The sequence below is a fragment of the Dryobates pubescens genome, chromosome 5 (genome assembly GCF_014839835.1).
Source record: "Dryobates pubescens isolate bDryPub1 chromosome 5, bDryPub1.pri, whole genome shotgun sequence".
Classification (NCBI taxonomy): Eukaryota; Metazoa; Chordata; class Aves; order Piciformes; family Picidae; genus Dryobates; species Dryobates pubescens.
This window is the reverse complement of record NC_071616.1, coordinates 39,834,731-39,861,783: the sequence shown is the minus strand read 5'-3', so window position 1 is coordinate 39,861,783 and position 27,053 is coordinate 39,834,731. Positions and strand designations below refer to the sequence as shown.

At 39.4% G+C, this 27,053-nt stretch overlaps 1 protein-coding gene across 2 annotated transcripts in view; it reads left to right on the top strand.

Moving 5' to 3' along the window:
- NPAS3 (neuronal PAS domain protein 3) overlaps window positions 1–27,053 on the top strand; it is a 664,058-nt gene that overhangs the window by 573,747 nt on the left and 63,258 nt on the right. For both annotated transcript variants that reach the window (XM_009902996.2, XM_054162086.1), the window contains one exon: window positions 22,919–23,037. In XM_009902996.2, the coding sequence (XP_009901298.2) occupies window positions 22,919–23,037 (119 nt within the window). The remainder of the gene's footprint in view (window positions 1–22,918; window positions 23,038–27,053) is intronic.

Sequence of the window (27,053 nt, the reverse complement as noted above, 5' to 3'; positions counted from 1 at the left end):
ACAAAAACAATTTTGCAAAGCTTGTCTTACATTTTCATCAGAAACTATGCCAGAAACATCTGACAAGCACAGAAATCAAGTCATCTGGCAGATTCTTGCCCTTTATCAGGCAGTGTAATACAGCCCATGACACTAAAAACAATAATGTGTTGTCTGAGGAAAGGATGGTAATAGTGTGCTTTTATCTGGAATTATCCAACCCCAGCAGCCATGATGATAGCTTCTTCATATGCTTGGTCCTCTGCTAATCACACAGGCCCATGCACCATTTATTCTTTCCTCCCCTCACACTCCCAGACACAGGCAGTCCAGGAGAACTGCTTAAATGGCATCTCTGTTGTCTGCATGAAAGTGATGCCCATGTCTCTGTATGCTGCTGTCCAGTTGTTAGGTAGTTGGGGATACATGCCTTACACAAACTTAGAGGGATGTATTTTTGGGCACTCAGCACTTCAAGGTACTCTAACAAACCTGTTGAATCTGTGTGTAGATTGTGGGTAGCAAGGCACTGTTTGTATAGGCTTTTCTTTTTTCCTCAGTTCTTTGTAGGAGTATATATGACTGCTGACTTCTAGTGGCTGGCCTGCAGATGACATCAATTCTGGTACTAACTGCCCCTGAGAAAAGATTCTCCAATAGCTCAGGTGTGAGGCACTGGAGCAGAAAGACCTGAGCATCTCCTATATGCAATCCTCTACTAATCCATGGAGATGCATGGCAGTTGTCCCTGGGACAGGCTAAGCTTTGACTGAAAATGGCAGAGCAGAATTCAGCATTTATGTGGTACAAAGAACACGGCGGGGGGGGGGGGGGGGGAATAACAGTAAATTATTTTCCTTCAGTTAACCCCTTTGCCTCTGTGCCTCAGGAGACTACAATATATTCCTCCAATACCTGCCCTTAGTGCTATGCTGCATGTTGTTAGGGTTTCTACCCTGATTCTGTTGCTGCTGTTGCTTCATGTGTGTTCAATCCAAAGATCTTTGGCATTATGGAAGCTCTGTGGAAAAATTCATCATTGTTCATACAACTTAAAATAGATATGAAGAGTTGAATAATGAAATATATCTGTTTAGGAACATCTTAAAGCAGTTTGTCATGTTACAATTACACTATTAATAATCTATTTCTATGCATTAGGTAAGGAGTCGACACTGACACCAAAAAAAATGTGATGTGAGCCTCAAGTCATAACTCCTAAGTTCTTTTTAATGTCTTAAATAAGTGACCTAATTTTCAGAAATGGTGAGAACCAATTCATCTCTCACGTGATTTCTGTGACAGCTTCCAAGTCCAATTTTAAAGCTGACTTGCAGGATCAGGTCCTGTGATTGCCAAGTGAGGTGAATTAAGGAAGCTGAACTGCTCAGCTGTGAACTGTCAGAGTCAAATAAAACTGGGCAAGGCAGAATAGGATTCCTGCATGGAAAACAAACCAACCAACCAACACAAAATAAAAACAAAAACATAACCCCTCACCACCACCAGCAACCAATAGAACTGTGCCAGTGAAATGGAGATCAGCAGAATACAGTTTACCCTATTAAAATTCAGTTATAAATAAGCTCCAGAAGCACTGTTCCAGCAAAGAAAAAAAGCTGCATGCTATTCATAACAATAAGTGGTTCAGGCTTCACTTACTTCTCCCCAAAGAAATGACCTTCTAATTAAACAATTGTTCAGAGAAATTACATCCCAAGTATTGAAGGAAATCGAACGCTCCTGATTGTTCCATTTTAGGTTTTAGTACTGTAAGCTGAAATACAGTTTATCATAAAACTAGATTTTTCTTCAGCCCCATGAGGAGTGGCTGAGGGAGCTGGGGTTGTTTAGCCTGGAGAAGAGCAGGCTCAGGGGAGGCCTTATTGCTGCCTACAACTACCTGAAAGGTGGCTGTAGACAGGTGGGGGTTGGTCTCTTCTCCTAGGCAACCAGCACCAGAACAAGAGGACACAGTCTCAAGCTGCTCCAGGGGAGGTTTAGGCTGGATGTTAGGAAGAAGTTCTTCCCAGAAAGAGGGATTGCCCATTGGAACGGGCTGCCCAGGGAGGTGGTGGGGTCCACATTCCTGGAGGTGTTTAAGACTGGATGAGGCACTTAGTGCCATGGTCTAGTTGATTAGTTAGGGTTGGGTGATCAGTTGGACTTGATGATCTTGGAGGTTTCTTCCAACTTGCTTGATTCTGTGATTCTGTTTATAGTAAAAGAAAATTGCATGCTGACATAAAGCTATGAATCCCGTTTTAAATTCTTCTGCTGCCAAAAGGTCATTCACACTCTTCAAATGAGGCCTGGGAAAAAACCTAGCTCCCACTTCAGCCTTCTCCATTGCTTACAAACCTGACTATGGCACTTGTGGTTGTGCCACAGTATCTAGGACTTCACAGCTCAGATGATTCTTATCTTAATGTTTTGACTCTCTTCACCACAAGACAGATTCATTGGTCATAAAACAAATCAAGCATAAAGGAAGCCAAAACTTGGGGCATGTCTTATTTATGTCTGCAGTTCTTGAGTTTACTTACTGGGTTCCCAGGTTACTCAGTAGCTCTGTTCTGCAGAAATTGTGCTTTATTTTACTTTTCCCCTTTTCCTTCAGTGCCTGCATTGCATGAGCTGAAATTACTGACTTTACTGTAAGGAAGATAGAGACTGTAAACCAAATGTTTGTTATTCTATGCATGAGGCTGTGCTGAGATTGTTCATTGAAAGCCTACGTCCACTGTCTTTCTGATACTGTGGTTTCTTACTTCAGGCTACAGACAAGCAGTTCTTCTTTCTTCTCAGAGTATTTTAGTGGTGTTTAATTGTTTGCTCTTGTAAATAGTTGTTGTGTTGACTAACTGTTGCATTTCATTTTCACTTCTGTCAAAGCAGAATAGTATTCGCTCAGCCATGTGTTGTAGTATATTAAATCCCAACATAACATGCATGCAGACTTGAGGAAGGAGTACTTCTGTTTTGTAGATTGTTCTGAGACAGGACATAAAAGGATACCTCCAAGACTAGGAGTTGGTATGTGGCTTGACCTAAAAGGTTCAAAATGGTAGGTAAGAGGAAGCTCCACTTCCAAAACTCTCTCATAGTAACAGTCCATCACAACTCAGCTGCTCATTAAAGTCAGACTATTTAGGCAAGGTTAGGCTTCCTCTGAGAATAGTGACCTGTGCTTCCATTCTCACATACTGCTGCAGATTCCCTTTGGCTCTCCAAGTTTGAAGTCTGGGACAGGAAGCCTAAAGCAAGTAGAAGCATTACTGCAGGAATATGAATGATACCAGTGCTGCAGCAGGAGTCAGGGAACACTGACATGGCTAAAGCCTCTTAATCCTTCTTGATATATGCATGCCTAAGCATATCTTACTAACCAAGTCACTTGTGCAGGTGTGGGGAAGGCTGTGCAGCATTTGACATTGCAGTATTCAAGCATGGAGAAAGACCATCATTGTATTCAGGCTGAATCCCGCTGTTTGTCATTTATTAATGTTGTGACATTTGTGCCATAGACTCTTTCCAGCTTGTGAATCTCTTTTGGGAGACCCCAAAAAGCACTGTAGTCCAGGGGTGCTTGCTGAATGTGTTTGATGTATGTGCAGACATCAGTATGCTCCTCATGGAAGGCCCTATATAAATTAATCAGCAATATTACTAATGCCAGGTTTTATGAACACACATTTCTATGTTGTATAAACATCAGCTGATCCATTTGCATGAGTCACTTATCTTCTAACAAGGAAACTTTATGGTTCATGATTTTGCATCAAAAGTTAATCATTGTCTCCTGGCTTCATTAGTGTTCGATAAAATGGACCTTCCTGGAGAACATTCAGTGAGTGTAGATGGATGTGACACTTATGGCACTCCAAGTGTATATCACAAAGGAATAACAAATGAGCATTGCTTACATGTTCAGCATTACCTTTAGGAGGCCCACAGAGAGTTTGGTCTCCGTTTGCACTAATCTTGTGTCAGTGACTGTCATATTGCATTAGCAAATTTTAATCTTTGTTAATGTGATAGAAAGTTGCTAATACAATGAGAGTCATTATATTAACAACTTTTGCTTCATGTTAGCAAAAGCAAAATTTGCTAACAGAATGCAAAAATTACCAATATGATGAGGTAATCATTGTCATTATTCTAACACCTGATTTTATTAAGCATCTACTAACATTTTTCATATGAAATCACAATTACTGTACTGGGATTTTCCAGGGGAATTTGTGGTGCCTAAACAGGAAACTACATATCTCTCTCTCTCTCTCTCTCTCTCTCTCTATATATATATATATATATACATATATATTTAACACAAGCTTGTGAGAGGTATGGAGCTTTGGTTTGTATTTCAGTATAAATACTTAGTTAAAAAAATATTCTGAAATTAAGTTCCTTGACATAGGAAACTTTTTTCCAGAAGACAGTGAACCACATAATGAGCTATGTCATGACTAAGCCAGTAAGAGAGCGTAAAGAGAATGGGAATCTCTCTTGGTGTTAAGTCACCTTTTGGCTTTGAAAAGTAATTTCACATTGCAAGTCATATTTTGCATCATATAAGAACTTACTTACACAATAGTTCATTAAAGCCTGTTCATTTCATTGTTAAAATTGGTGGGGTTTTGTAGCAAGACAGATGATGCATTGCAGAATATATTTGCATGTAAGATTTAGAGTCTTCTCTGATTACCTTCTAACTGTCCATTAATATTGTACCAGGATTCAATTTATGTTAATATTTTAATATACAAAATCTAATCAGAGAGCAAAGCCTTTGACTTCAATATCCAATATGCTACATATCATTTCTTTGAAAACCATGTGATTATTATTATTCTCTATAAAGCCTTCACTCTTATACAAGCTACCTAATAAGAGGTTTTTAACTCTAAACATTAGCTGTAAAGATTGAGGAAATGGACCTCAGAATAGGGCCTCCATGAACAATCCACAATGATCAGGGGTAAGCTTTAGAAGCTGCTTTCTTCCATTTAAGTGGTAGAGTGGAGAAAACATAGAGAATGTTTTTGAATATATAATGTGGATGCAGCAAAGGCAAACATCTCTAGGTCAGCTGGAAGATGGAGCTTCTCAATTATGAAGAGATGTTGCACTTAATGTTAAGTCCATTCAAGGGCCTGCAATGACTTCAGGTGAAAGTACTTGAATTTTTCAATACTCAAAGGGCCACTTGCAAGAGATTCACCACAGATGTCCTTATCTTCAGAATCTACTCTTACCTTATTACAAATCAGCTTTATGTTGCTGCTTTTAACTTCTAGAGAAAGTGCATCAGAATATTCCAATTCAAAGCCAGCAGAGGAAGGAAAGAGAAGGTCAAAGAGTTTATTCCTTCTGAAGAGGGTCTTTTTCTTTTCTATGCTACTGATTACTTGGAAGCCACTGAAGAATTTTAAACCTGATGGATGAGTAAGCAAGTGAAACATCTCCTTCCACAGATCTTTATATGGAAGAGAAAATTTTTAGGAACATGGGGATTCATATGAGTGAACTTTGTCTGTTTAGCCCACTGTCTTGTCTTTTGGAGCAGCTGGTACCAAATATTTCCAAACCACATGTAAGATCTGCAGGATAGTAGCTGTAGGCTGAGGCTTGACACTTGAAATCTCATGTAGATTTTATTATACATAGTGTGGCGTGGTTGTTCTTGTTAGCCTCATAGATACTGAGCCCTTTCTTTGTAGTTCATATGTGCATATTGGTTGTACTTTACATGCATTAAAAGTTGGGGGGGGGAATAGTTTCTTTTTACCATTTTGCTTGATCAGTTTGGAATATGTTTTCACTTCAGTTTATTGGAAATCTCCTTGTTCTTACATATTCTTCTATATATCATTCATTATTTTATGTACTTTTTGTCATATCTTTTCTTATTTATCATCTCTCAAAGCTAAATATTTGTTATCTCATTAATTTCTCTTCAGATGTCCTTCTACTAGAGGTTTTCTGTTGCCATTCTCTCTTTTAATAGTGAATGACCAGAACTGAACACAATATTCAGTGTAAAGCTTGGGCTTTCAATTTACATAATGACATTGTAATACTTTCTTTGCTAATTTATTTTATATTCATTTTTATTGTTCTAACCTCTCGTTTAACTTATTAGTCATAATGGTCTCCATACAGAGCAGATGTTTTCACTGAGATATTTACCTTTCCTTTTATTACCTAGTTATAGCTATTTAGAATGCCTCAATATACACCAGTAGTTTCTTCAAAAGTGTGCACTGCACATTATCCTTGTTAGATGAAATTTCATCTCTTGCTCTGATTGTTCAGTTTGCTGACCTGACTGCTCTTTAGGTCCCTCTCATGTTCCTCCTGATCATCTTTAGATGCAATTTTAAGACTTTCTACATTTTTAAGTCTTTCCACATTGACTCCCACTTTTACTTGGATAGTAAAACACAAAGAAGATAGGAAGTCTGCAGAAGCTTTCCCCTGATTTGCTTGCTTTAGATAAGCATTTAGGATGAGCAGGTGAAATGCTGAAACTGTTCCATAAGATAACCCAGGTAGGCCAAAACCAGATTCCTGCGCCTTACTCTTTCCTTATTTTCACAGTACTGCATTTCAGACAGAACACAGGTAACTTCTGTTGAGAGAAAAGTTATCTTTTATGGGATATGATGTTCTGTAAATTGTAACGGGGAGACCTTATTGCTGTCCACAACTACCTGAAGGGAGGTTGTAGCCAGGTGGGGCTTGGTCTCTTCTCCCAGGCAACCAGCACCAGAACAAGAGGACACAGTCTCAAGCTGCACCAGGGGAGTTTAGGCTGGATGTTAAGAAGAAGTTCTTCCCAGAAAGAGATATTGGCCATTGGAATGGGCTGCCCAGGGATGTGGTGCAGTCACCATCACTGGAGGTATTTAGGAAGAGACTGAATGGGGTGCTTGGTGCCATGGTTTAGTCGATTAGATGATCTTGGTTGATAGGTTGGACTCAATGATCTCAAAGGTCTATTCCAACCTGGTCTGGTCTGGTCTGGTCTGGTCTATTCTATTCTATTATATAACAAAGGAAACGAAAATGCTCTAAATAGACAGAAAAATTGGACAGGAAGAAAAAAAGTAACCTACTGGAAGTGAATTTCAGAGAGGAAAGGCAGGCATTTATGTAAACTATGAACCCAGGTATGATTCCTGGGTTTAGACACAAAGTGGAAATTGCCAGTGTAGAAGTATTTTTACACACTTTTTTAAACACAAATACTATGTAAAGATGGGCATATTTATATATGAACATATAGTCAAAGCTTGGCTTAAAATTTGCCTGTAGTATAGCATGTTTCTTTCTAGTTCCTTTTCTGTAGTATAGGTCTGAGTTGTATTATTATTTTTTATTGTATTGGTGCTCTAATAAAGCCACTAACCCAGTTAAAATATGTAACATTTCTATCTGACAGAAGGAATGCATATGAATATGCTTTTTCAGATTTCAAATTGAAATCATCTGCAGTGGTGCTCTTCAAGGACAGAAGGGTTAGCTGGCACACAGGTGGGAGAAGAGTTGCTCATTAGGGGAGGTTTGTTATATGGTAACATATAATTAAGGTAATGGTCACAGCTTGTGTGACGGCAAACACTCTGGCAGTTGTTTGATTGCTGTCTGGGTCAGGAGATCAGCTCTTTCTACAAGATGTATCCACATTAGTGTGTTAGTGAACAGGTTAGAAAGCAAATTACAGCTGCCTTTCTTAGGCATATTACTGTGGAGGCTCGTTGTTTGGGATTTTTTTCCTGTACATCAGCGGTAATATGGCTTCTGAAAACTTCATGTGACAGGTTAGGCGTTTTATCCTTTGAGTAAACAGTAATCATGGTGTGAAGAAAGTGGGGCATTGGAGATTTTCCCCATTCTTTGAGAATTCCATTCTTCCTTTTTAGTTTGCTCCAAGGGCTCTTTGGGGATACATATATTAAGCCCTTTAAATAGTTCATAATAAATCTTTGTCTCAGGCTGATTCTGACAGTTTTTTAAAGAGTCTTTTAAGAGAGAATCCTCAATCATTTGTTAATCCATGGGGTGATCTTCAGACTTGGAGGAAAAAGAAACAGTGCAAACTCCAGGGTTGCGAAAATACAATGTAGAAAATTTTTAACCCAGAAACTAACTCAGGAAATACTGTACCATGGAAGTTTCACCATGTTCTGCTTGTGTCTAAATGAGCATACTCCGAGTTACACTGCAGAGAGAAAAATGGGCTAACAAAAAAAAAAACCAAAAAGAGGAAGAGTAATTAGTAGTGATAATCCTACTTCTTTTATCATGGGTTTGGTTTTATTTTGCTTAAAGCTTGAAGTCAAGTCATTGTTCCCCTTGTTAAAATAAAGCAAGCTGCTCCGGGGGGAGGTTTAGACTGGATGTTAGGAAGAAATTCTTCATAGAGAGAGTCATTGCCGATTGGAATGGGCTGCCCAGGGAGGTGGTGGAGTCACCATCACTGGAGGTGTTCAGGAGGAGACTTGATGGGGTGCTTGGTGCCATGGTTTAGTTGATTAGATAGTGTTGGATGATGGGCTGGACTCAATGATCTTGAAGGCTTCTTCCAACCTGGTTTATTCTGTTCTATTCTAACACCCCCACCCCAAATTCATTCAGTTAAGTGTTTGCCATTCAACTGTGTGATAAATCTGCCAAAATACCTGCACTGGGGGCTGATTTTTCAAATGCCATTTCCTGTGTTGTATGACAGATTCTAATTGTATCTGTCAAAAACCTTCTTAACTCCACAGTGCAAAACAAATAAAGGGGGGGTACAAATAACAAAAGTAAGATGTCCAGTTCATTTGACATTTCTTTTCACCAACTAATTTGAATCTTGTTTGTTTGCTTGTTTGTTTTTTTCCCTAAGAATAATCCATGGCTGCAGCCCACTGGAACTCCTGTTAGCTATCTCTTTTCAGCAGTCTCATCTGTCATTTTTGGAGATGCCTGTTCTTAGCTCTCTTTGTATTTCAGTGGTGTTGTGCTTGTCATTGGTTTAGGCTTTTTCTTTTTCTTTTTTTCCTTTTTCTTTTTATAGTTTTTGTTTGCATAAACAAAGAAATCTATAAATGCTGACTTACCTGTTTAAGAACTCTTGTGGTGTATCTTAGGGATGCCGTCACCCCATTTTAATTTAACATGCTACCCTGAGGAGAAAATTCTGTAACAGGAAGTAGCAGCAATAAGGGACAAAGCTAGAGAGAAACTCAGATAGTTGGGCTTCTTACCCATTGTGCAACCAGTAACATGAGTCTTGGAGGTGAAGTCTGCTGTTTGAAGTGCTACCAAGCAGAGCGGTACCTCCTAGTAGCATCAGCTACCTGCCATGCCACCAATGCCAGCAAGTTCCTCAGCAGCAGCGAGATTAGCAGCCTGCCTGCTTCTGTCTGGCCGGGAGTTTCTGTATGACAGATGAGAGGAAACAGTTGCACAGAGAATCTTGTACTGATGAAAATGTTGGTAGCATTCTGTATTAGATTTGGATGCACAGTGCTGAGGACAAGGATTTTTATGTTTAAGCAATAGTTCTTGCTTGGGGCAAGGAATGGGAAAGTCTGTATCATCTTTTTTTCCTTTAAAAATAACAGTGTTAGTCACACTGTTTTATGACCTGGATAAGTCTGTGTGTATGAAATTATATGTTTTCTGACATTTTAAGTGTTGTTTGACTGCCTTCTGAACTATGAAGCCATGTAGCTGGAGAAAGTAATTCTTAAGGTACATCAGACCTGGACTTCTTTCACATTCTGCAACATCTGCAGCCTTTCCCTTTAAACCCTGAGGAATCTCCATGTTGGTATGACACTTAGCATCATACTTGTTGCCACTGCCCAGTAATGAAGTTGTCTGTGAGATAAACATTAAACCCTATGGGAAAAATGCTCTTCTCACCAATTATAATCATTTTCTCTTGATAACATATGGCTTTTAAGTCTGACTTTTGTTTTGGGTTTGGTTGTTGTTGTTGTTTTTTTCTTTTTTAATGATTGAACCATTCAAAATTAGCTAGAAATGTCATTTTATAAAGAAAATCATTTCATGACTTCCATGCTTCAAAGTATTTCTAAAATCCCAGTTTGCATTTGACACACCAATACACATCCACATAGGGTTCAAACGTGGAAAAGGGAAAAGTCTGGCAGAGCCCATATGACTGAAATCCAAAGAAGAGAATGGAAACCTGTTTATACTGTTATCAAAGATGAACCCAGATACCTACCACATTTGAAAAACAACAAAAAAATATGATGTAGAATAGAATAGAATAGAATAGAAATAATAGAATAGACCAGACCAGACCAGGTTGGAAGAGGCCTTTGAGATCATCGAGTCCAACCTATCATCCAACACTATCTAATCAGCTAAACCATGGCACCAAGCACCCCATCCAGTCTCTTCCTAAACACCTCAAGTGATGGTGATTCTACCACATCCCTGGGCAGCCCATTCCAATGGCCAATCTCTCTTTCTGGGAAGAACTTCTTCCTAACATCCAGCCTAAACTCCCCTGGTGCAGCTTGAGACTGTGTCCTCTTGTTCTGGTGCTGGTTGCCTGGGAGAAGAGACCAAGCCCCACCTGGCTACAACCTCCCTTCAGGTAATTGTAGACAGCAATAAGGTTGCACTGAGCCTCCTCTTCTCCAGGCTAAGCAACCCCAGCTCCCTCAGCCTCTCCTCATAGGGCTTGTGCTTCAAACCCCTCCAAACCCCTCCAATGGTGCCACAGTCTCACCACCTCTTTTTTTTCTTTTTGTTCATTCCATTTTCAGCGCATGAACAAAAAGTGGTAGGTCAGACGGTCCTGGATGTTTATTGCTGCTGATCCAGTAAGCATTCATCATTAGCAATGATCAGTGTATGCTTGCACATGTATGCTTGCTTCATTGCAACATATGCTCAGCAGCTCCATGCTTTTCTAGAAAGGTTATTCAGCAAGGTTAGACAATTTGTGCAGTGATTTTTTTTGTTGGCAGGTTGCTGTATGCGTTGATAGAGCAATCCAGTAGATACTAGCAACCGGTTACTGCCCCTTGGTTAGGCTGCGTGGAAGATCCATGTATATAAAACAGTGTATTAAAGTAAACTTACAAAAGCAAAGAGCAATCACTGCAAATGTAATTTTTTTTCTTCCTCTTTGGGATTCTAATTTTAAAAGCATTAAAGAAGACAGCTGCTCATGCTGTGATATGCGCTAAACAGCCTGAAGGGTGGAAAAAAATATATTTGTAGCTCATAATAACTATTGACCTTTCTGATATACAATGTTCTCTGTGTTAGCTATTCTGTTCTATCAACAGTGAAGATTGAACATGACTTTTTAATAGAAAACATGGGGTTTCAAGCTGCTTCACAAAGGTGTTTATGTATTGTTATTTTGTATCGCAGTGCAAAGACTAAGTCCCGATGCCCTTTGTCTGACATCATGTTTGTCATAAAAAAGCCCCACTGTTACTGACTGTTTTATATGAGGAATTGGCTCATAACCGTTTTATAGTCGTGATAAAAGCGTTGCTGCACTAGATCCAGAACACAGGCATTGAAAATAGAATCCCCCAAATGTCCCAGCAGCACAAAAGATATTTTCTGAAGAAACAGATTCCTCAAGTGGCTTTATTTACGGTGGTATTCCACTAAGATTTAAAGCACTCACTTTTTGCATTCATACTGTTTGTTCCTTGGCATGCACAGGCTGCTGCATAATAGCTCTTGCTGGATGTCATGTGCTCTCAAAGACTTTATGATATTCTCTTGAACTTTCCTGCTGCTTAGCTGCTGAGTACAGAAACATCCACTAGCTGCAGCTTGACTTTGACACTTGTGTATGTTTCCCCAGAGCAGGATCATCCAAACATTGACTGAGCAGTATGAGGTAACTCAGTCGCTCTTCTCTGCCTCAGAGAAAAGCTTCACCCAAAAGCATCTCCCATTTGGCAGATGAAAATTTGGAAAGCAACCTCTTTATTGTGCTTTTGAAGTCCAAGCAGGTTGGCAATGTTAGGCAACATCAGAAGGGACTTTTTAATGTTTGTTGGGGGGTGTTTTATGTGCCATGTGCTCGAAAGGAACTTTAGTGGGTCATTATCGGTAGCTCCGAACCACAGTTTTTCTCACTGCTGTGCTCTGGAGTGTAAGTTAATGATTCAGAAGTTACTATGCAAGATCAGAAATCTAGCAAGTCAGAAAAAATACTCTCAGCTGATCCTTCTAGGGCAAAGCATCAATGTTTAAAGGCAGTTTTGTGCTGAACCAAAATGCTCAAATCATTTTTAAGAGATTGCTTGGTAAGGATAATGATCATTTAAATTGTGGAAACCAGCCACATCTCAAAGCACAGTCAGCATCTAGTCCTATACAGGCCTGTGAGAAATAAAGCTCTCAGGGAATTCAGTGAAGTTTCACTCTAGTAAGAGTCCTCTTTTATCTTTGCTGTTTCTTTATTTCCCTGTTTCTTTTCTCCTTACCCATTCCCTCTACTCTTTTGACATCATGACCTCACCTAGCTGTTTCAGACTTTATTAGAATTGCTGCCGTGCAAGTAAACAGTCAGGAAACAATACCACTGTGCTAATTTTCTTTGGGACTGTCACTGAACCTTGATAATTTATGAGTGTTGCTGACCTCATTTGAAACCCAGCTGACAGGTCAGGTCAGATTATTTATTCCATTGCTTCAAATAAATTAATTTCAAATGTGAAAACGTAGAAGGAAGTTGGAGTTTCATATGCACTGTGGCTTATGTACAACTCACTCACTAGACCATAACAGCTCTTTGAGTGTTGTTCCAGTCCGTTGGATGAGTGTGGATACATTTGTGAGTGTTCAGATAATGCATTGAAGCCCAGCAGACTGTAACGCTTCCAAGGGCCTTTTCAGAGTTAAAGTTTCCTACCATGATTACTTCTGTTAATAGCAAATCTTTATTGTTTTGGTGTTTTTTCAAACAGGCAAAAAAGCTCCAATGTATTTCATAGACCACTGACCTCCCAAAGTTTGTTGTAAAATCTGTCTTTCAACATTATAGGAGTAACAAAAATCTTGTTCATAGCTTCATCCTGGCAACACTTTATTTATAGCTGTATCTGGACACCTAATGCATTCTGAATTTTACAAGATATGTAAAGAATTCTATGGGACAGAGTTTATATGCGAAGTAAATTGCATATGTTGGGAATTAATCGCATAACACGACATGTTTCTGGATGAGAAGAGCAAATAGAAGGAGAAGAGAGGCACTGGGTGAAAAAAATAGCTGGATGGCCAGGATCAAAGAATGGTGGTGAATGGAGTTAAATCTGACTGGCACCCAGTCACTAGTGCTGTGCCCCAGGGTTCAGTGCTGGGGTCTGTCCTCTTTAATACTTTCATTAATGATCTGGATGAGGAGATTGAGTGCACCCTCAGTTGAATTCACAGATGACAGCAAGCTGGGTGGCCGTGTCAATCTGCAAGAAGGTAGGGAAGCTTTACAGTGAAATCTAGGCAGATTAGACCGACGGGCCAAGGCTAATTCCAGGAAATTCGCAAGGCCAGGTCCTGCACCTGGGTCACAACAACTCCATGGTGAACTTCAGAATTGGGGATGTGTGGTTGGAACCACAACTTGGAGAGAGACCTTGGGGTATTGGTTGATAGGCAACTGGATATGAGTCAGCAGTGAGCCCAGGTGGCCAAGAAAGCCAATGGCATCCTAGGTTGTATCAGAAATTAAAAATGGAGAGGTTTACCCAGGGCAGTGGTGGAGTCACCACCCCTAGAACTGTTTAAGCAGTGTGTGGACCTGGTGCTTAGAGATACGGTTAAGTGTTGACCCTTCAGTGGCTGGGCCGAAGGTTGGACTGGGTGACCTTGAAGGTCTCTTCCAACCAAATATATTCTGTTATTCTGTAAAGTAATGCTCCTTAGTCCAAAAAAAGAGTAATTCAGATTACTTTGGTTCCATGAGGATAACAGAACATTCAAAAAACTTCTCTGTATGATATTAGGGAATAAGTTTGTGCTATAGTTTGTCCTACATATCTGTAGCTAGCACAAGGGCCCAGTCTAGGTTAAAAACCAACAGGGTAAGCTCATTTGTAACACTACAGGATAACTTTTCAAAGCATGGCTTATTTCTCTGCAGATACAGTCTTTTGTGTGACCAAATTACAGTATACATGTAGGACTGTTGGCACTTGTAAAAGCTGCAGACTGAGCAATCACAGACAAATATAGTTTGCACATAAAGCTGTATTGTTTATATATATATAGTTTGCACATTAAAGTTGTATCGTTTCTATGTATAGATTTATGCAGCTGTAACTTATTTTACCAGTAACTACATGCAGAGTTTTGCTTATATGTCTATAAAACATCATTAATTAGAGAGTTCTGGGTTACTTTTCCCAGTGGTTAGTGTTAAGTCTGCTGTGTTCTGGGCAATAACACCAAATCTGGTGTAACCAAATGCACCAGACCAAATGTTGGCAAGTGCATCCGAAGCCCTCAGCAACAGACCACACAGGATGCTAGAAATGGTAAAAGAATAATCCAGAACTCAATGCAGCTCTTTTCGTAGTATTCCTACTTACTTAAAAGGGACCAGGCTGTAGTAGCTTAAGCTTCCCAAAGGCAGCAAACCTGTGCTGCTTGAGACAGGCACACCTGGCAACCATCAATCTCTCCAGAAAGAGTTGGAGGTCTTGGGTGAAACTGTCATTCCTGTATACATCGGGGCAGCTCACAGGAGTGCCCACGTGTGGGCAGCTGAATTAAGTCACTTAGAATTCATCCCTGAAATGCAGGAACTGTTCTTAATGCATTTCTAACAGTTTGTCCCATTAAATGTTTATAAGGTTAAACACTGGGGTTTTCACTACTTCCATTGGAGGCAATTTTCAACAAATCAGAAAGCTGTGATTAGCTATGCAAATTAAAATCATTAACCACACTCCATTGTAGCCAATACAGTTCAGGTCAACAGAGTCCTGTGTAATATAGAAGTGCTTGTAAGTCCAGAGTGTACAAGGCAGATGTGTAAATGTTATCCCAGTCTTCTGGCTGTTGCACCTACATCCACAGCTACTGCACTAATTACTTTTGCCTGAACATGTGCACTTTTGTCACATTAAAAGGGTATGCTGTATATATCTAAGTTAGGCATTTGTTGTCCCAGTTTCAAACATCTATGCACTATCACCTGTAGGGCATAGCCCAGGAATTACAGTTTTTTGTTACAAAAGCAATTGTATTTCTATATGTAAATATATATATATTATATTTTTAATATTATGAAGAAAATTAGAAAGAAGTATATATGTAAGGCTTCAATGCCAAATTAGCTGTAAAGAATTAAGGATTTTACACAAGGACAACCTAAACTGAACAATCCAAGGTGCCAACTCATCTCATCAGTTATTGGACCTGAAAAATTTGGAAAGGTGAGAGTGAAAAACAAACAAAAGCATTGAAAGAAGCAGGTTGCAAAGGATGTCTGATAGAGTTTAAAGTTTTTATGGTTTTGAATTTCTAATAGGCTTATAGGTCATGAAAAGTGAATTGTCTTCATCTTGGAGGTAGAATGGCAAGAAAGAGCAGTTTATTATCTTGTCTGAAAACGTTATCTGGCAATAAATTCTTTAGAGGAAGTCATCCTTCTTTCCATTTCTTTTGGAAAAACTGCCCTGAACCTTCCCCTTTTTGGTGAGGCCTTGACCAGAACCCAACATTATTCAACCTGTATAAAGGAAAGAAGGGAAGTAAGTTGCCAAAGCCCTTAACTTCTTCAGCTTTTCAGTAAACAGCAAAACAGAAATTTTAGGTCTTACTGAGTTGGATACAAATACTGTGAATTTCAGATCCAAATTTAGTTAGTTATCCGGGAATTCAAATGCCTGGATATAATTGAGGCAGCTTGCAGCAAAAAATTAAATAACTATTATTCCTATAGCTTCTTTTAGAAATAGCATTGCCTTGGATGAAGGAACTAGCCTCTTCTTTGCCAACCATGGTGTTAACTAAATAGTTCAGATAGTCCTTGATTTTGCAAGATGCTAAGCACACCAGCAAGACCAAGAGAGCACCTGTAGAAATTACTAGCTCTGTGTTCATCAGTTGATCTCAAGGTGAACTGGCTGTGTGCACAAATATGCCGAAAGGTGGTTCATCCAAATAGTCTGAGGATCTTCAGCACCTTCCTAAACCAAGCTTTTGCTTCCAATACTTGCCCATATTGTACATAAGCCAGCAGTGTGCTCTTGTGGCCAGGAAGGCCAATGCCATTCTGGAGTGGATTAGAAGGAGTGTGACCAGTAGGTCGAGAAAGGTTCTCCTCCCCCTCTACTCTGCTCTGGTGAGGCTGCATCTGGAATATTGTGTCTGGTTCTAGGCCCCTCAGTTCAAGAAAGACAGTCAGCTACTTGAAAGAGTCCAGTGCAGAGCCATGAGGATGATGAAGGGAGTGGAACCTCTCCTATACGAGGAGAGATTGAGGGATCTGGGGCTCTTTAGCTTACAGAAGAGGAGGCTGAGAGGTGACCTTATTCATGTTTATAAATATGCAAAGGGTGAGTCCCAAGAGGATGGAGCCAGGCGCTGCTCAGTGGTGCCCAATGACAGGACAAGGGGCAATGGTGGAAGTTGAGGCATAGGAAGTTTCACATAAACATAAGGAAAAGATTTTTCACTGTGAGGGTGACAGAACACTGAAACAGGCTGGCCGGGGAGGTTGTGGAGTCTCCCTCTCTGGAGATATTCAAAACTCACCTGGATGCATTCCTGTGTAATCTGGTGTAGGTGATCCTGCTCTGGCAGGGGGGTTAGACTAGATGATATTTCAAGGTCCTTTCCAGCCCCTGAAATTCTGTGATTCAGCCTGTAATCAGACAGGACCTACTTCTTTTTAAAAACAGGCATTTGCACAAATGCTGTGTATAATTCCATAATAACTTTCACTCCGTGGAAATAAATTGTCTTAACTTCAAGCTTTTGAATTGCGTTTGCTGTGCCAGTCGTTAGAAAAATCTCTTTTAGCTTCCAAAATGAGCAAATTTGACCTGTAAGCTACAGAGAGAAAATGGCAACAGTGGTTTTTTGAGAGTCACCTTTTTGATTAAAAACAACAACAGGACAGTTAAACTCTCCAGGGTATTTTTTCCTAGTAAGTCTTTTCATGGCTGGTTACAAAGAATAAACTGCACAGAAGAATAGAAGCTTTAACAACAATGCACCTAGTCCCACTGAAAATGATTATATAGATTTATATTATATTATAATTATCCATCTGAACACAATGTTTCTCAGTTGCCTGTGCAAAGGAGTATTAAGGACTGTTAAGAAAATGTGACTAGAGGTTTGCAAGTGTAGAAGATGAGATCTCTGCTGTTCTTGCTATTTCGTATGTTCTCTTGTTTCTCTTCTAAGAACTGCCTAGTTGGTGTTTGAGAATGCCTCTTAAAAGCTGCAAAGGCTCCTGTTGTCAAGGAAGAGAAATGAAAGCCAGGTGAAAACTTCCCAAAGTGCTACAAATCCAGAATTTTCCATATGTTAAACCATAAGGGTTTTTTTCCCTTGCAACTCCCTCAAATTCCTTGCTGGCGTTTGGTTTTCCCTCTGTGGCTTCTGATACTCCTAAGAATGAGAAGTCTATCTTTTATCTGTTTGACATGCAAAAATGCATTTTTCTCCTCTCAATTATTTTTAATGCATGTGAGGGTGGGGAAAAAAAGCCAACAAAAAACAGAAGTCAGTGAATATTTATTCAGGCTGCTTTGGCAGCATTTTGTTATTTAAGACATAAATCAAATTTGGAACTTCTTTTTTTCCTGAGGGATAAATTGTTTATCTGAATTTGAATGTGTTTGTGAATCAGTCATAGGGATAGTGCTTTACTGTTGCTGTGTAATAGCAATTATTTGCATTGCTTTACATTGCTTTGCTCTATAGCATTCAGGTAGTCAGGATGCACACAGTACATCCACAGATGGAGGATCAGAGCCATGGACCTCACTTAAGTGGCTATTTATCTTGCACTACACGTTCCACTAACATCAGAACTCTTTCAGCACATGTGAAGTTAAACAGTGCATGACTGGTTTGTGGGATCTGGGCCCAAGATTATTCCCAAGGCAAAGACAATTGAAGGGTCAGAGCTACAAGGCTTGTTCATAAAGAATTGCATAGGAGGAGATAAGATATTGTGAGTTGGCTTCTAGTTCATACTGTCTTCCCATTTGGCTCTGTGGCTCTTAGTTAATGTTCTAACATTTCTGGCACTTTCAGATGGGTGTAGTGGGTCACAGCTTCATGCCCTTTGAAATGGACAATGCATTCCTTGTGTCCAGAAATTTCATCCTGCGTTAGCAGCTTGGGGAGTGGAAAGAGAAGAGGATTATTCCTTTAGTAGTATCTGCCAGAGATATTTAAGGACACACAAAGGCAAGTGCTTTCCCAACAGAGTACACAGTTAGCTGTTTTGCAAAGACAATCCAGACTTACTTTTTATACTTCTAAGCCTGACAGTGTGTATAGTGCTTTCGTTTCCACACACTGAGCATTGACTTTTATCATATTATTAGCATTCTAAACTCACAGTTTCAGAGGTTTATAACTCAACTGTACGTTTTAGACTCAATAAATTCAGCCCAGGAGCACTATTTTTCAGTGTAAAAGACATCTGTAGATAGTATAAAATCAAGCCAAGTGGACCTTGCTTGTTTCAGGCTTTGTTAGTGGTCTTTGATTACAAATTTTTTAAACAAACTCTCCTCAAAAAATTAATTGCTGTAGAGCTTCATTCTGATGATCCTCAGATTCCTAGAATCATAATTTATTAAAAAAAAAAATACAAAAGGCCAAGTGATAGGCATGTAACATCCCTCCTGAGAAATCCTAATGAACCATATTCCATATATTCCTGTGCTAATCTCGCTGCCATCAATGGGAGTGTTCTGTGCAGATCCCTTTTTTAACATCCTGCATGCATAATCACCTTTAGCATTGTCAGAGTATCCACCGTGGGTGAGTGCAGCTCTCAGTGCAGGTTTGTGCTGCCTGCTGTAATGGTTCTCTCCTGAGAGAAATTCAGACAGCTGTTCATAAGTTGTTCTGGACTTTCAGGTAACTGATCCCCCTCTCTAGTACTTTTTGGTAATGAAAATCAAACACATCAGAATGAATATTTATATGATATTCACTGTTCCAGTCTGTTGGAACAGAGAAGACCTTATTGCCATCTACAGCTACCTGAAGGAAGGTTGTAGCCAGGTGAGGGTTGGTCTCTTCTCCCAGACAACTTGTGTCAGAATGAGAGGACACAGTCTCAAGCTGCACCAGGGGAGGTTTAGGCTGGATGTTAGGAAGAAATTCTTCCCAGAAAGAGTGATTGGCCATTGGAATGGGCTGCCCAGGGAGGTTGGTGGAGTCACCCTCACTGGAAGTGTTTAGGAAGAGACTGGATGGGACACTTGGTGCCATGGTTTAGTTGATTAGCTGGTGTTGGGTGATAGGTTGGACTTGATGATCTTGAAGGTATTTTCCAACCTGGTTAGTTCTCTATTCTGTATATGCATTTTACAACATTCTCTTAGAGATCTGTAGGTTTGTACTTTGTTCTGGTGCGACTGCACCTGGAGTACTGCGTCCAGCTCGGAAGCCCTCAATACAGTAAGGACATGGAGCTGATGGAAATGTGTCCAGAGAAGGGCAATGAAAATGATCAGGGGGTTGGAGCACCTCTGCTACAAGGACAGGCTGAGGGAGCTGGGGTTGTTCAGCCTGGAGAAGAGAAGGCTCTGGAGAGACCTAATAGCAACTTTACAGTACTTGAAGGGGGCCTCTAGCAGGAAGGCTACAGAGGGACTGTTTCCAAAGGCCTGTTGTGATAGAACGAGAGGCAATGTTTCAAACTAGAGTAGATTTAGACTGGATGTTAGGAACAAGTTCTTTAATATGAGAGTGATGGAACACTGGAACAGGTTGCCCAGGGAGGTGGTTGAAGTCCCATACCTGGAGATATTCAGGGTGATGCTTGACAAGGTTCTGGGCAACCTAATCTAGTTGAAGATGTCCCTGCTCACTTCCAGGGTGTTGGACTAAATGAGCTTTAGATGTGCTTTCCAACCCAGACTGTTCTATGATTCCATGTTATAGCAGTGCAATGGTAGCACAATGTGGACTCAAAAGCAACAGAGTGGCAATGAAATGGCACACTGTGATATTATAGTAACAGCAAACTAGTATTAAACTTAGGATATGAGGTGACATGAGCCCAGAAAATTCCAAGGACAAGTATACTGTTCTAGAATAGAATTAGAATAGAATAGAATAGAATAGAATAGAATAGAATAGAATAGAATAGAATAGAATAGAATAGAATAGACCAGACCAGGTTGGAAGAGACCTTCAAGATCATCATGTCCAACCTATTATCCAACACCACCTAATCAACTAAACCATGCAACCAAGCATCCTGTCACGCCTCGTCCTGAACACCCCCAGCGACGGCAACCCCACCACCTCCTCGGGCAGCCCATTCCATTCTATATGCCAGATGTTTTGCTTGCTTTCATAAAACTGTGCATGAAAGAAAAATTTTCATTTCAGCTGCCTGAGATTGGTACATATGTATGACAACCTGATCATTTTTCCAGCTCCAGATATTGTGTGTTTAATTAACATTACTTCTGTGTGTTTAGGTAATTACCATTAGAACATGAGGACATACTGTACTTATTGCCTGTGCTAGAGCATAATGTGCTGGACTGCAACAACAGCACTTGTTAAGCTGATTTTAGCATTTCTTTACACAGCAGGAAGCACCCATGCTGTGGTTTCTTAATGTACTCTTTAACTACTGCACTCTAGAGTAGCATACAATAAAAATAATAATTAATTATGATCCTCATTTTACCAGTGCTGCTGGTATCCCAGGAACTCTGCTTGCTGTTTCAGGATTCCACTATCCTGCACCCTTGAAACACATGTTTTGTTTTTTTTCCCTTTCAGAGTTTTATTTCTTAGATGATATTGCTGAACAGAGATGATCTTTTTGTTGTTGTGGTTTTTGAGAACAGGTTTCTCGCATGGGTTGTGATGGCTTCACATTCGTTCAGGTCTCCAAGGACCAGCACCAATAAACGTGAAAGAGACAACAGCAGAATGGCATACTTTCCCATTTCCACCAGGATGAAAAAAAAATATTCTAAATTAAAGCTAACCTTAAATGTATAATCTGTCCTTGGGAGCAAGGAAAAAAAAAAAATGGATATAGCATCTTCAAGCTCTTGGCATCCCTTACGAGAAAAAATTGGTTCTAAGGGTCTCTGATCTTGTGTTTTAGTAAAATAGAACTGCACGGCTGACTGACAGTTCTGATCTAAAGCATTTACGTTTAAGTTTTGATCTCTCTGCTTTTGATTAAAACTAATGAGCTCATTTAATTCAAAATGGGAATCTCTGATAAGAGAAATAAGGTTGATGTGATTGGATTAGAGGGGCAAATTAAACTCTTAGAGCAGAAGTTTGTGCTTATATAGTGTATTAAAAAGCTGTTGGCGTATTATGGCGTGTTAGATGATGAGAAAAATTTCATAGTAATTCATATTTAATCAGAAGAAATGAAAGTACTAAATATAACATGGCTCTGCTTTTCCCTCGAGTGATAAAGAGCTGTACATTTAAAATGACATCGAATTCATGCTCTCTAAAACAAAAAAACCTTAAGAGAGACACTAAAGAAAGGGGCACTGTTGGCAGTTATTTCATCACAATAGAGATGAAATGTCACAAACACAAGACCACATTAAATCAAGGACGATTCCATATACTCCTTACCTAGCTCACAAAGAAGTTTGTCTGTTTCTGTTGTCTGCTTAACAAACATTTTTGAAATACTTGAATACTTTCTGCTGGTAGTTTGGCTCTTTCTCCAAAACTGCAGCAGAGTAATTTCAAAAGAACTTTTTTATTGGGTGTTAATTGCTCACTGCAGCTGAAAGTTAGTTAATCTCCAGTAATGCTTGCTTATTGTAAGCTGCTCCAGCATTTTCCCATAAGCAGTATTGTGGGGAGAGATGGGTTATCAGGACTAAAAATAGTAATAACAAATATAGTATAAAGGATACCTCAGTGCTGGCTGGAGTTGTACCTACTGTTTGATCATGTTTTATACTAAGAGTATGTATTTACTGGTTTAAGTGGTTGCAGTTGAGGGAGTGAGAAGCACAGGTGAGAGCTCTAATTTGAAGCAGGAAATATCTTTTCTGGACTACGAAGATATTTCATTAGTAACTAATTAGTCACCAATAATTAACAATGATGATGATGACAATAATAATAATGTGCATCATTTGCTTGAGCATTTTTTGCCTTCAGGCTGCCTCGTGCTTTATTGATAATAATTAACCCTCGGTAATGGGGAAACCAAGGCACTCAAACCTAGCAGTGACTTACCCTAGGTCAAGTGAGGAGTGGGGGCTAAGGGTTAAAAGCCTGCAGAATCTGCAGCCTGTTTCAGCAGAGAGAATTGAATATCTCAGTGAGACTTTGCCTTTCACAAGACACTGAAGAGCTCCCCACGTTTTGAAACAGTGCCATACCCTGACAAAATAACTCCCGTCATAACAAAATTGGGCAAGAAAGAGTTAATGAGGCAAATATGTAAAAAAAAAAAAAAATAAAAGAATCTATGGAAAAATACCTTGAAAATGAGACTTACTGAGTATACCTATATTTTTCAAAATTATTTTTCTTTTGCTAAGTAAACATTTTCTAAATGAGGTAAATTGATTACAACACTCTTAGCACCCATCACTCATTTATTTTTAGTGACTTCAAGGATTGCACCTGAAAAATGGCTTAGAAGGGATGTATAAAATCTAAATTATGTGTATATGTAATTTCTTCTTCTTTCTTTTTTTTTCCTGTTCCCTAGTGGAATCTACAAGCCCCAGTTTACTAACCACTGACAACACTCTGGAGCGGTCTTTCTTCATCCGAATGAAATCTACACTGACCAAGCGAGGAGTGCACATCAAATCGTCAGGATACAAGGTAAGGGTTGCACTGTAGCATGAAATGTTGACATCTTGGAATTGTGTTCATTCATGTTGCAGGGACACATTAATAGACAGAGAAAGGAGCTGTTTCACATTTGCATATGTCTCACTCCTTTTGTTAAAAGAATCATTAATACAATACTTCCAGCCTGAGGTTTGGCCTTGGTACTACACCTCCATTAAACTGATCATTATTGTAATAAACATTGATGTTAACAGCATGATAGCAATGCTTCCAGAGCAAAAGTTTATTTTACCAAAAAAAGGTGAGTCTAACATCAATTTTTCCCCCCCATAGTGTAAAATCACTGATCATTTGATTAGGCTGTAGGCTGTCTTTGGGTTATGTTTCTCCCAAAGAGGTAAGATTCCTTCAAGCAGACAGTATGCTAGAGCCATTTAACTTCACTACCGTTCTGGCTGAAGGAAACAACAAGCCACAATGAGTCCTTTTCCACCATTTTTCTTTCATTGTCTGAGGGGCATCTGCTGCTAGGGATCATATTTGCTGAATTTCAGACTCTTTTAAGATAGGGAAGTCTCTTGTTCCTTATCAGCAGTAATCTCATTTTTCTTCAGTCTTATATCTCTCATAATGCCTGTAGCTATCAGTGCCTTTGCAGTATACTAAAACTGGAAGCAACAGCACATTTTAAGCATTGTCAACTTGTGGAATGAAATATATCATCCATGTGCAAGATAAAAGAGTGGTGCAAGAAAGTAAGTCTGAAAATATGTGTGAATTTAAAGAAGCTTGTCGCCAATGTTCATTTAAAAACTTTTCCAAGCATTTTTTTTCTTCAGTTTTCAGAGGAAGATTTAGAGGATTTTGAAGTAGAATTCCCCAACTGGCTTTTCCCCTAAAACTCTTTGTGAATATAGCATTGAGGTAGTTTACCTGAGCACAAAAAAAAATCTGATAGAAATGTCTTCTTTGCAAGCAAATAGCTGGATGTCCTTCTGTTGGATTATTTCTGGGTCAAGGTGACTAAAGTAATTGCAAGTGGAAGTTTAGGCCCAAATCAGTGGTTTCATAGGACACCATAAGTTTTGATCTGTGTACTGCCTAACTGTCAACACTTTAAGGGGTGCACTTGCACTTCAATGTATTTGTTCATACTGACCAATTTACAAGTCTCAGAAGCTGTAAAGACCATAAAGTGTACTGGCAGCCTCAGGAGGAGGAAGGCAAGTGAATGAATGAACAAATGAGTAGGTTATAGCAGTTATACACAGTCCATCCAGGTTAGGCTGAAGAGAGATTGTCAGAGAACTTGTCAGAGAAATAGTAATGGGAAAGAATAGAGAATTTGTCTGTGCCTTTTGCAGTCTTGACATTTTTTTGCCAGATGTAGGCAAGAACAGAAGGAGGACACATTAGTGACTTTGTCATTCTCTCTTCTGGGACTCATGACAATCTAATGCTAGTCCAGGATCACAACAGGACTTGTCTAGAATGGGCTGGCTTTGTTTTTTATTCATTACAATAAAGATTTTGAAATTCATAGTAGACCCTTTACTCACAATAAAGAAACAGTGAATGTCACTCTCACTTTTAGGTAAGTTGCCAATCTATTCATTGATGTCCAAAAGTCCAGTGCCAGATATGTATTTTGTAAGATACATATTTCATTAAAATTAGGAAAGATCCACAAGCCTTGTGTGGACGTACAGCTGTAAGGAATTATCAGAGGGAAGAATGCTTACATGACATTAACAAAGCTCATGGGAAGAGCTTGCAAAGTTCTTCATCAGAGGTCCCTGGAAGGCCTCCAGCACTTAGTCAGGAAGCACTATGCCAACTGGGGTCTTATGCTGCGGAGGTCCTGTGGGAAATCCTTGTGCAGCAAGCTGACTCACTATCTTCACACCTTCACAATATAACAGAGCACTGAATTTTTCCTCTGCAAAAAGCAAGGGCTCCCAGCTAACAGCTTCCCTTGAGGTGTTGTGTCGTGGGTGGGTAACACTCCTGAATCAGCAGACAAACGCTCATCAGGAGCAGTGTGCTGGGAACTCCGTGTTTTATGTGAGTCAGTTTCAGCTCTGTCAAGGTATTAAGCTTCCCCTGGATTCAATCCTCCAGCAGTGACAATATTTTTCATCTTGTGAAATAGTTTTGTTCCAAACCTTTACTGAGCTCAGAACCACATCTCCATTTTTTTTCTTACTTTGAGGACTGCCAATTAATGTTTTCTTTAGACAGCAAACAACTGAGGTGGTCCACCAGCTGCTTAGCCAGTTTTTGGACTGAGTGATCCCTGCCTCTGGAAAGTCACATAGAACTGAAGACAGTAAGAGAATGAGCTTGGTCAGGTCGATCTAGTCACAAATGTCTGTCAATAGAAATGTTGGAACAAAAATCACACTGAGAGACTTATGTGTACCTCAAAGAGACACTGTTCTAGACCATTCTGACATGAGACGAGCACTGTTTATAGTCCCTTCCTGGACTGATTTAATTAGTCCTGAATTATATGTAAAGATGGAGGTAATGGCCTTTTCTCCATGAATTATATTACCTTAAAAGTCTGAAATGGGAAAGTGGTTTCATGATTAATCCTTCCTCTCCTTCCCTTTCATTGTTCCCCAGCAACCTCCTCGAATTGGATTTCCTGATTCTTTAATATTCTTAGGCTCACAGCTTGTGAAAAAAAGTGTAGAGAAAAGAGAATGCAGTGCTAGAGAGTGGCTCAGTTTTCTGAAAGTAAATCTACCATCTTTTTTAAAAAGTTAAATAAAATGTAGTGAGCTGAAAAAATACATTGAAAAAAAACAACCACCAAACAAATAAAAAGAAAAAGATGTACTGCCATTCACTACAAGAGTATGAATGTATTAGCATTACAGCTGTTGTCAAAGAGACATGGTGCAGATACTGGTTTTCTCTGCTGAAAATGTATCACATCATCATCTTTTATTTTTTGCATCAGCGAAATTGAGTTTGGTATTTACTTTGGATTCTTGTGGTCTACATTTTATCTTCTTTTCCATTTGTCTTCCTCCATTTGAGGCTCACAATTTTGTCCACTTAACAGTTATCCCACCTTCAATGTTTCTATTGCCTGACTTACTCAGGCATATGTCAAAGCTAACTGTTATTGAAAGCTGCTTTGTTCAAATCCAGTGATACATTTCCTACTCTTCTTTAGTATCCTATTATTGTTTTGTCATGTTTACTTTCAAGTCAGATTGTGCTAGGATTTTCTTTGCTCAGACATTTAGCTCTCTAACAAAGTATAGCTGATGGGATGAAGAAGCAGTTGAAGCATCAAACATATCAGAGCTAGTAGTTGCCAGTAGTTTCCAGTTCATCAGCTGATCAGATGTATATATCCATACATATTCCTCTATTGTTTTATGGAGTTAGCTCTCCTTATAAGCTTTTACAAAGGTGGATAGGAAAACATGAGGAGATTCCATTGTACTTCTACTGTCTCTATGGCAATCTCTGAATATGGTATAACCAACATCTGTTGCCTCTTCATCTCCCAAGAAGCTGACAATCAGCCTTCTTTGTGATTGATCAAAAGAGTTAAGGGCATCTTAAAAATTCTTCACACTGTACCTTCCTACTTGGAGTGATACTTTCAATCTGCTCTGCTACCAAGATGCTCGTTTTTGCCCATTCAGTGTCAACAAGAAACACTCTTCATGTCATTAAAACATCAAAGTCATTGAGGTCACAAGGCAATGAGTCTGCTGCAGACTCTTCAGGAACTGGAAGTAAATATAACAGCTATCATGTGCTGATCAAAGCATTACTTACAACCTTAGGCTTTTGAGGCTATATTACTGAGTGAAGAAATACTTACTATGTTACTTGGATACTTCTGCCTTGAAGTGAGGCCTTGGTGTCTTCGAGCAGTGCCTTGAGATTATGGGAAAACATATCTCTTGTCTTTGGAGATGAATGACACAGGCTTTGTTTCAGCTATTTGGATATGACTTTCAGGAGTACTGAAGTGCTTTAATATGACACAGAAGTGTTAGCTCTGGATAGAAGTGTTA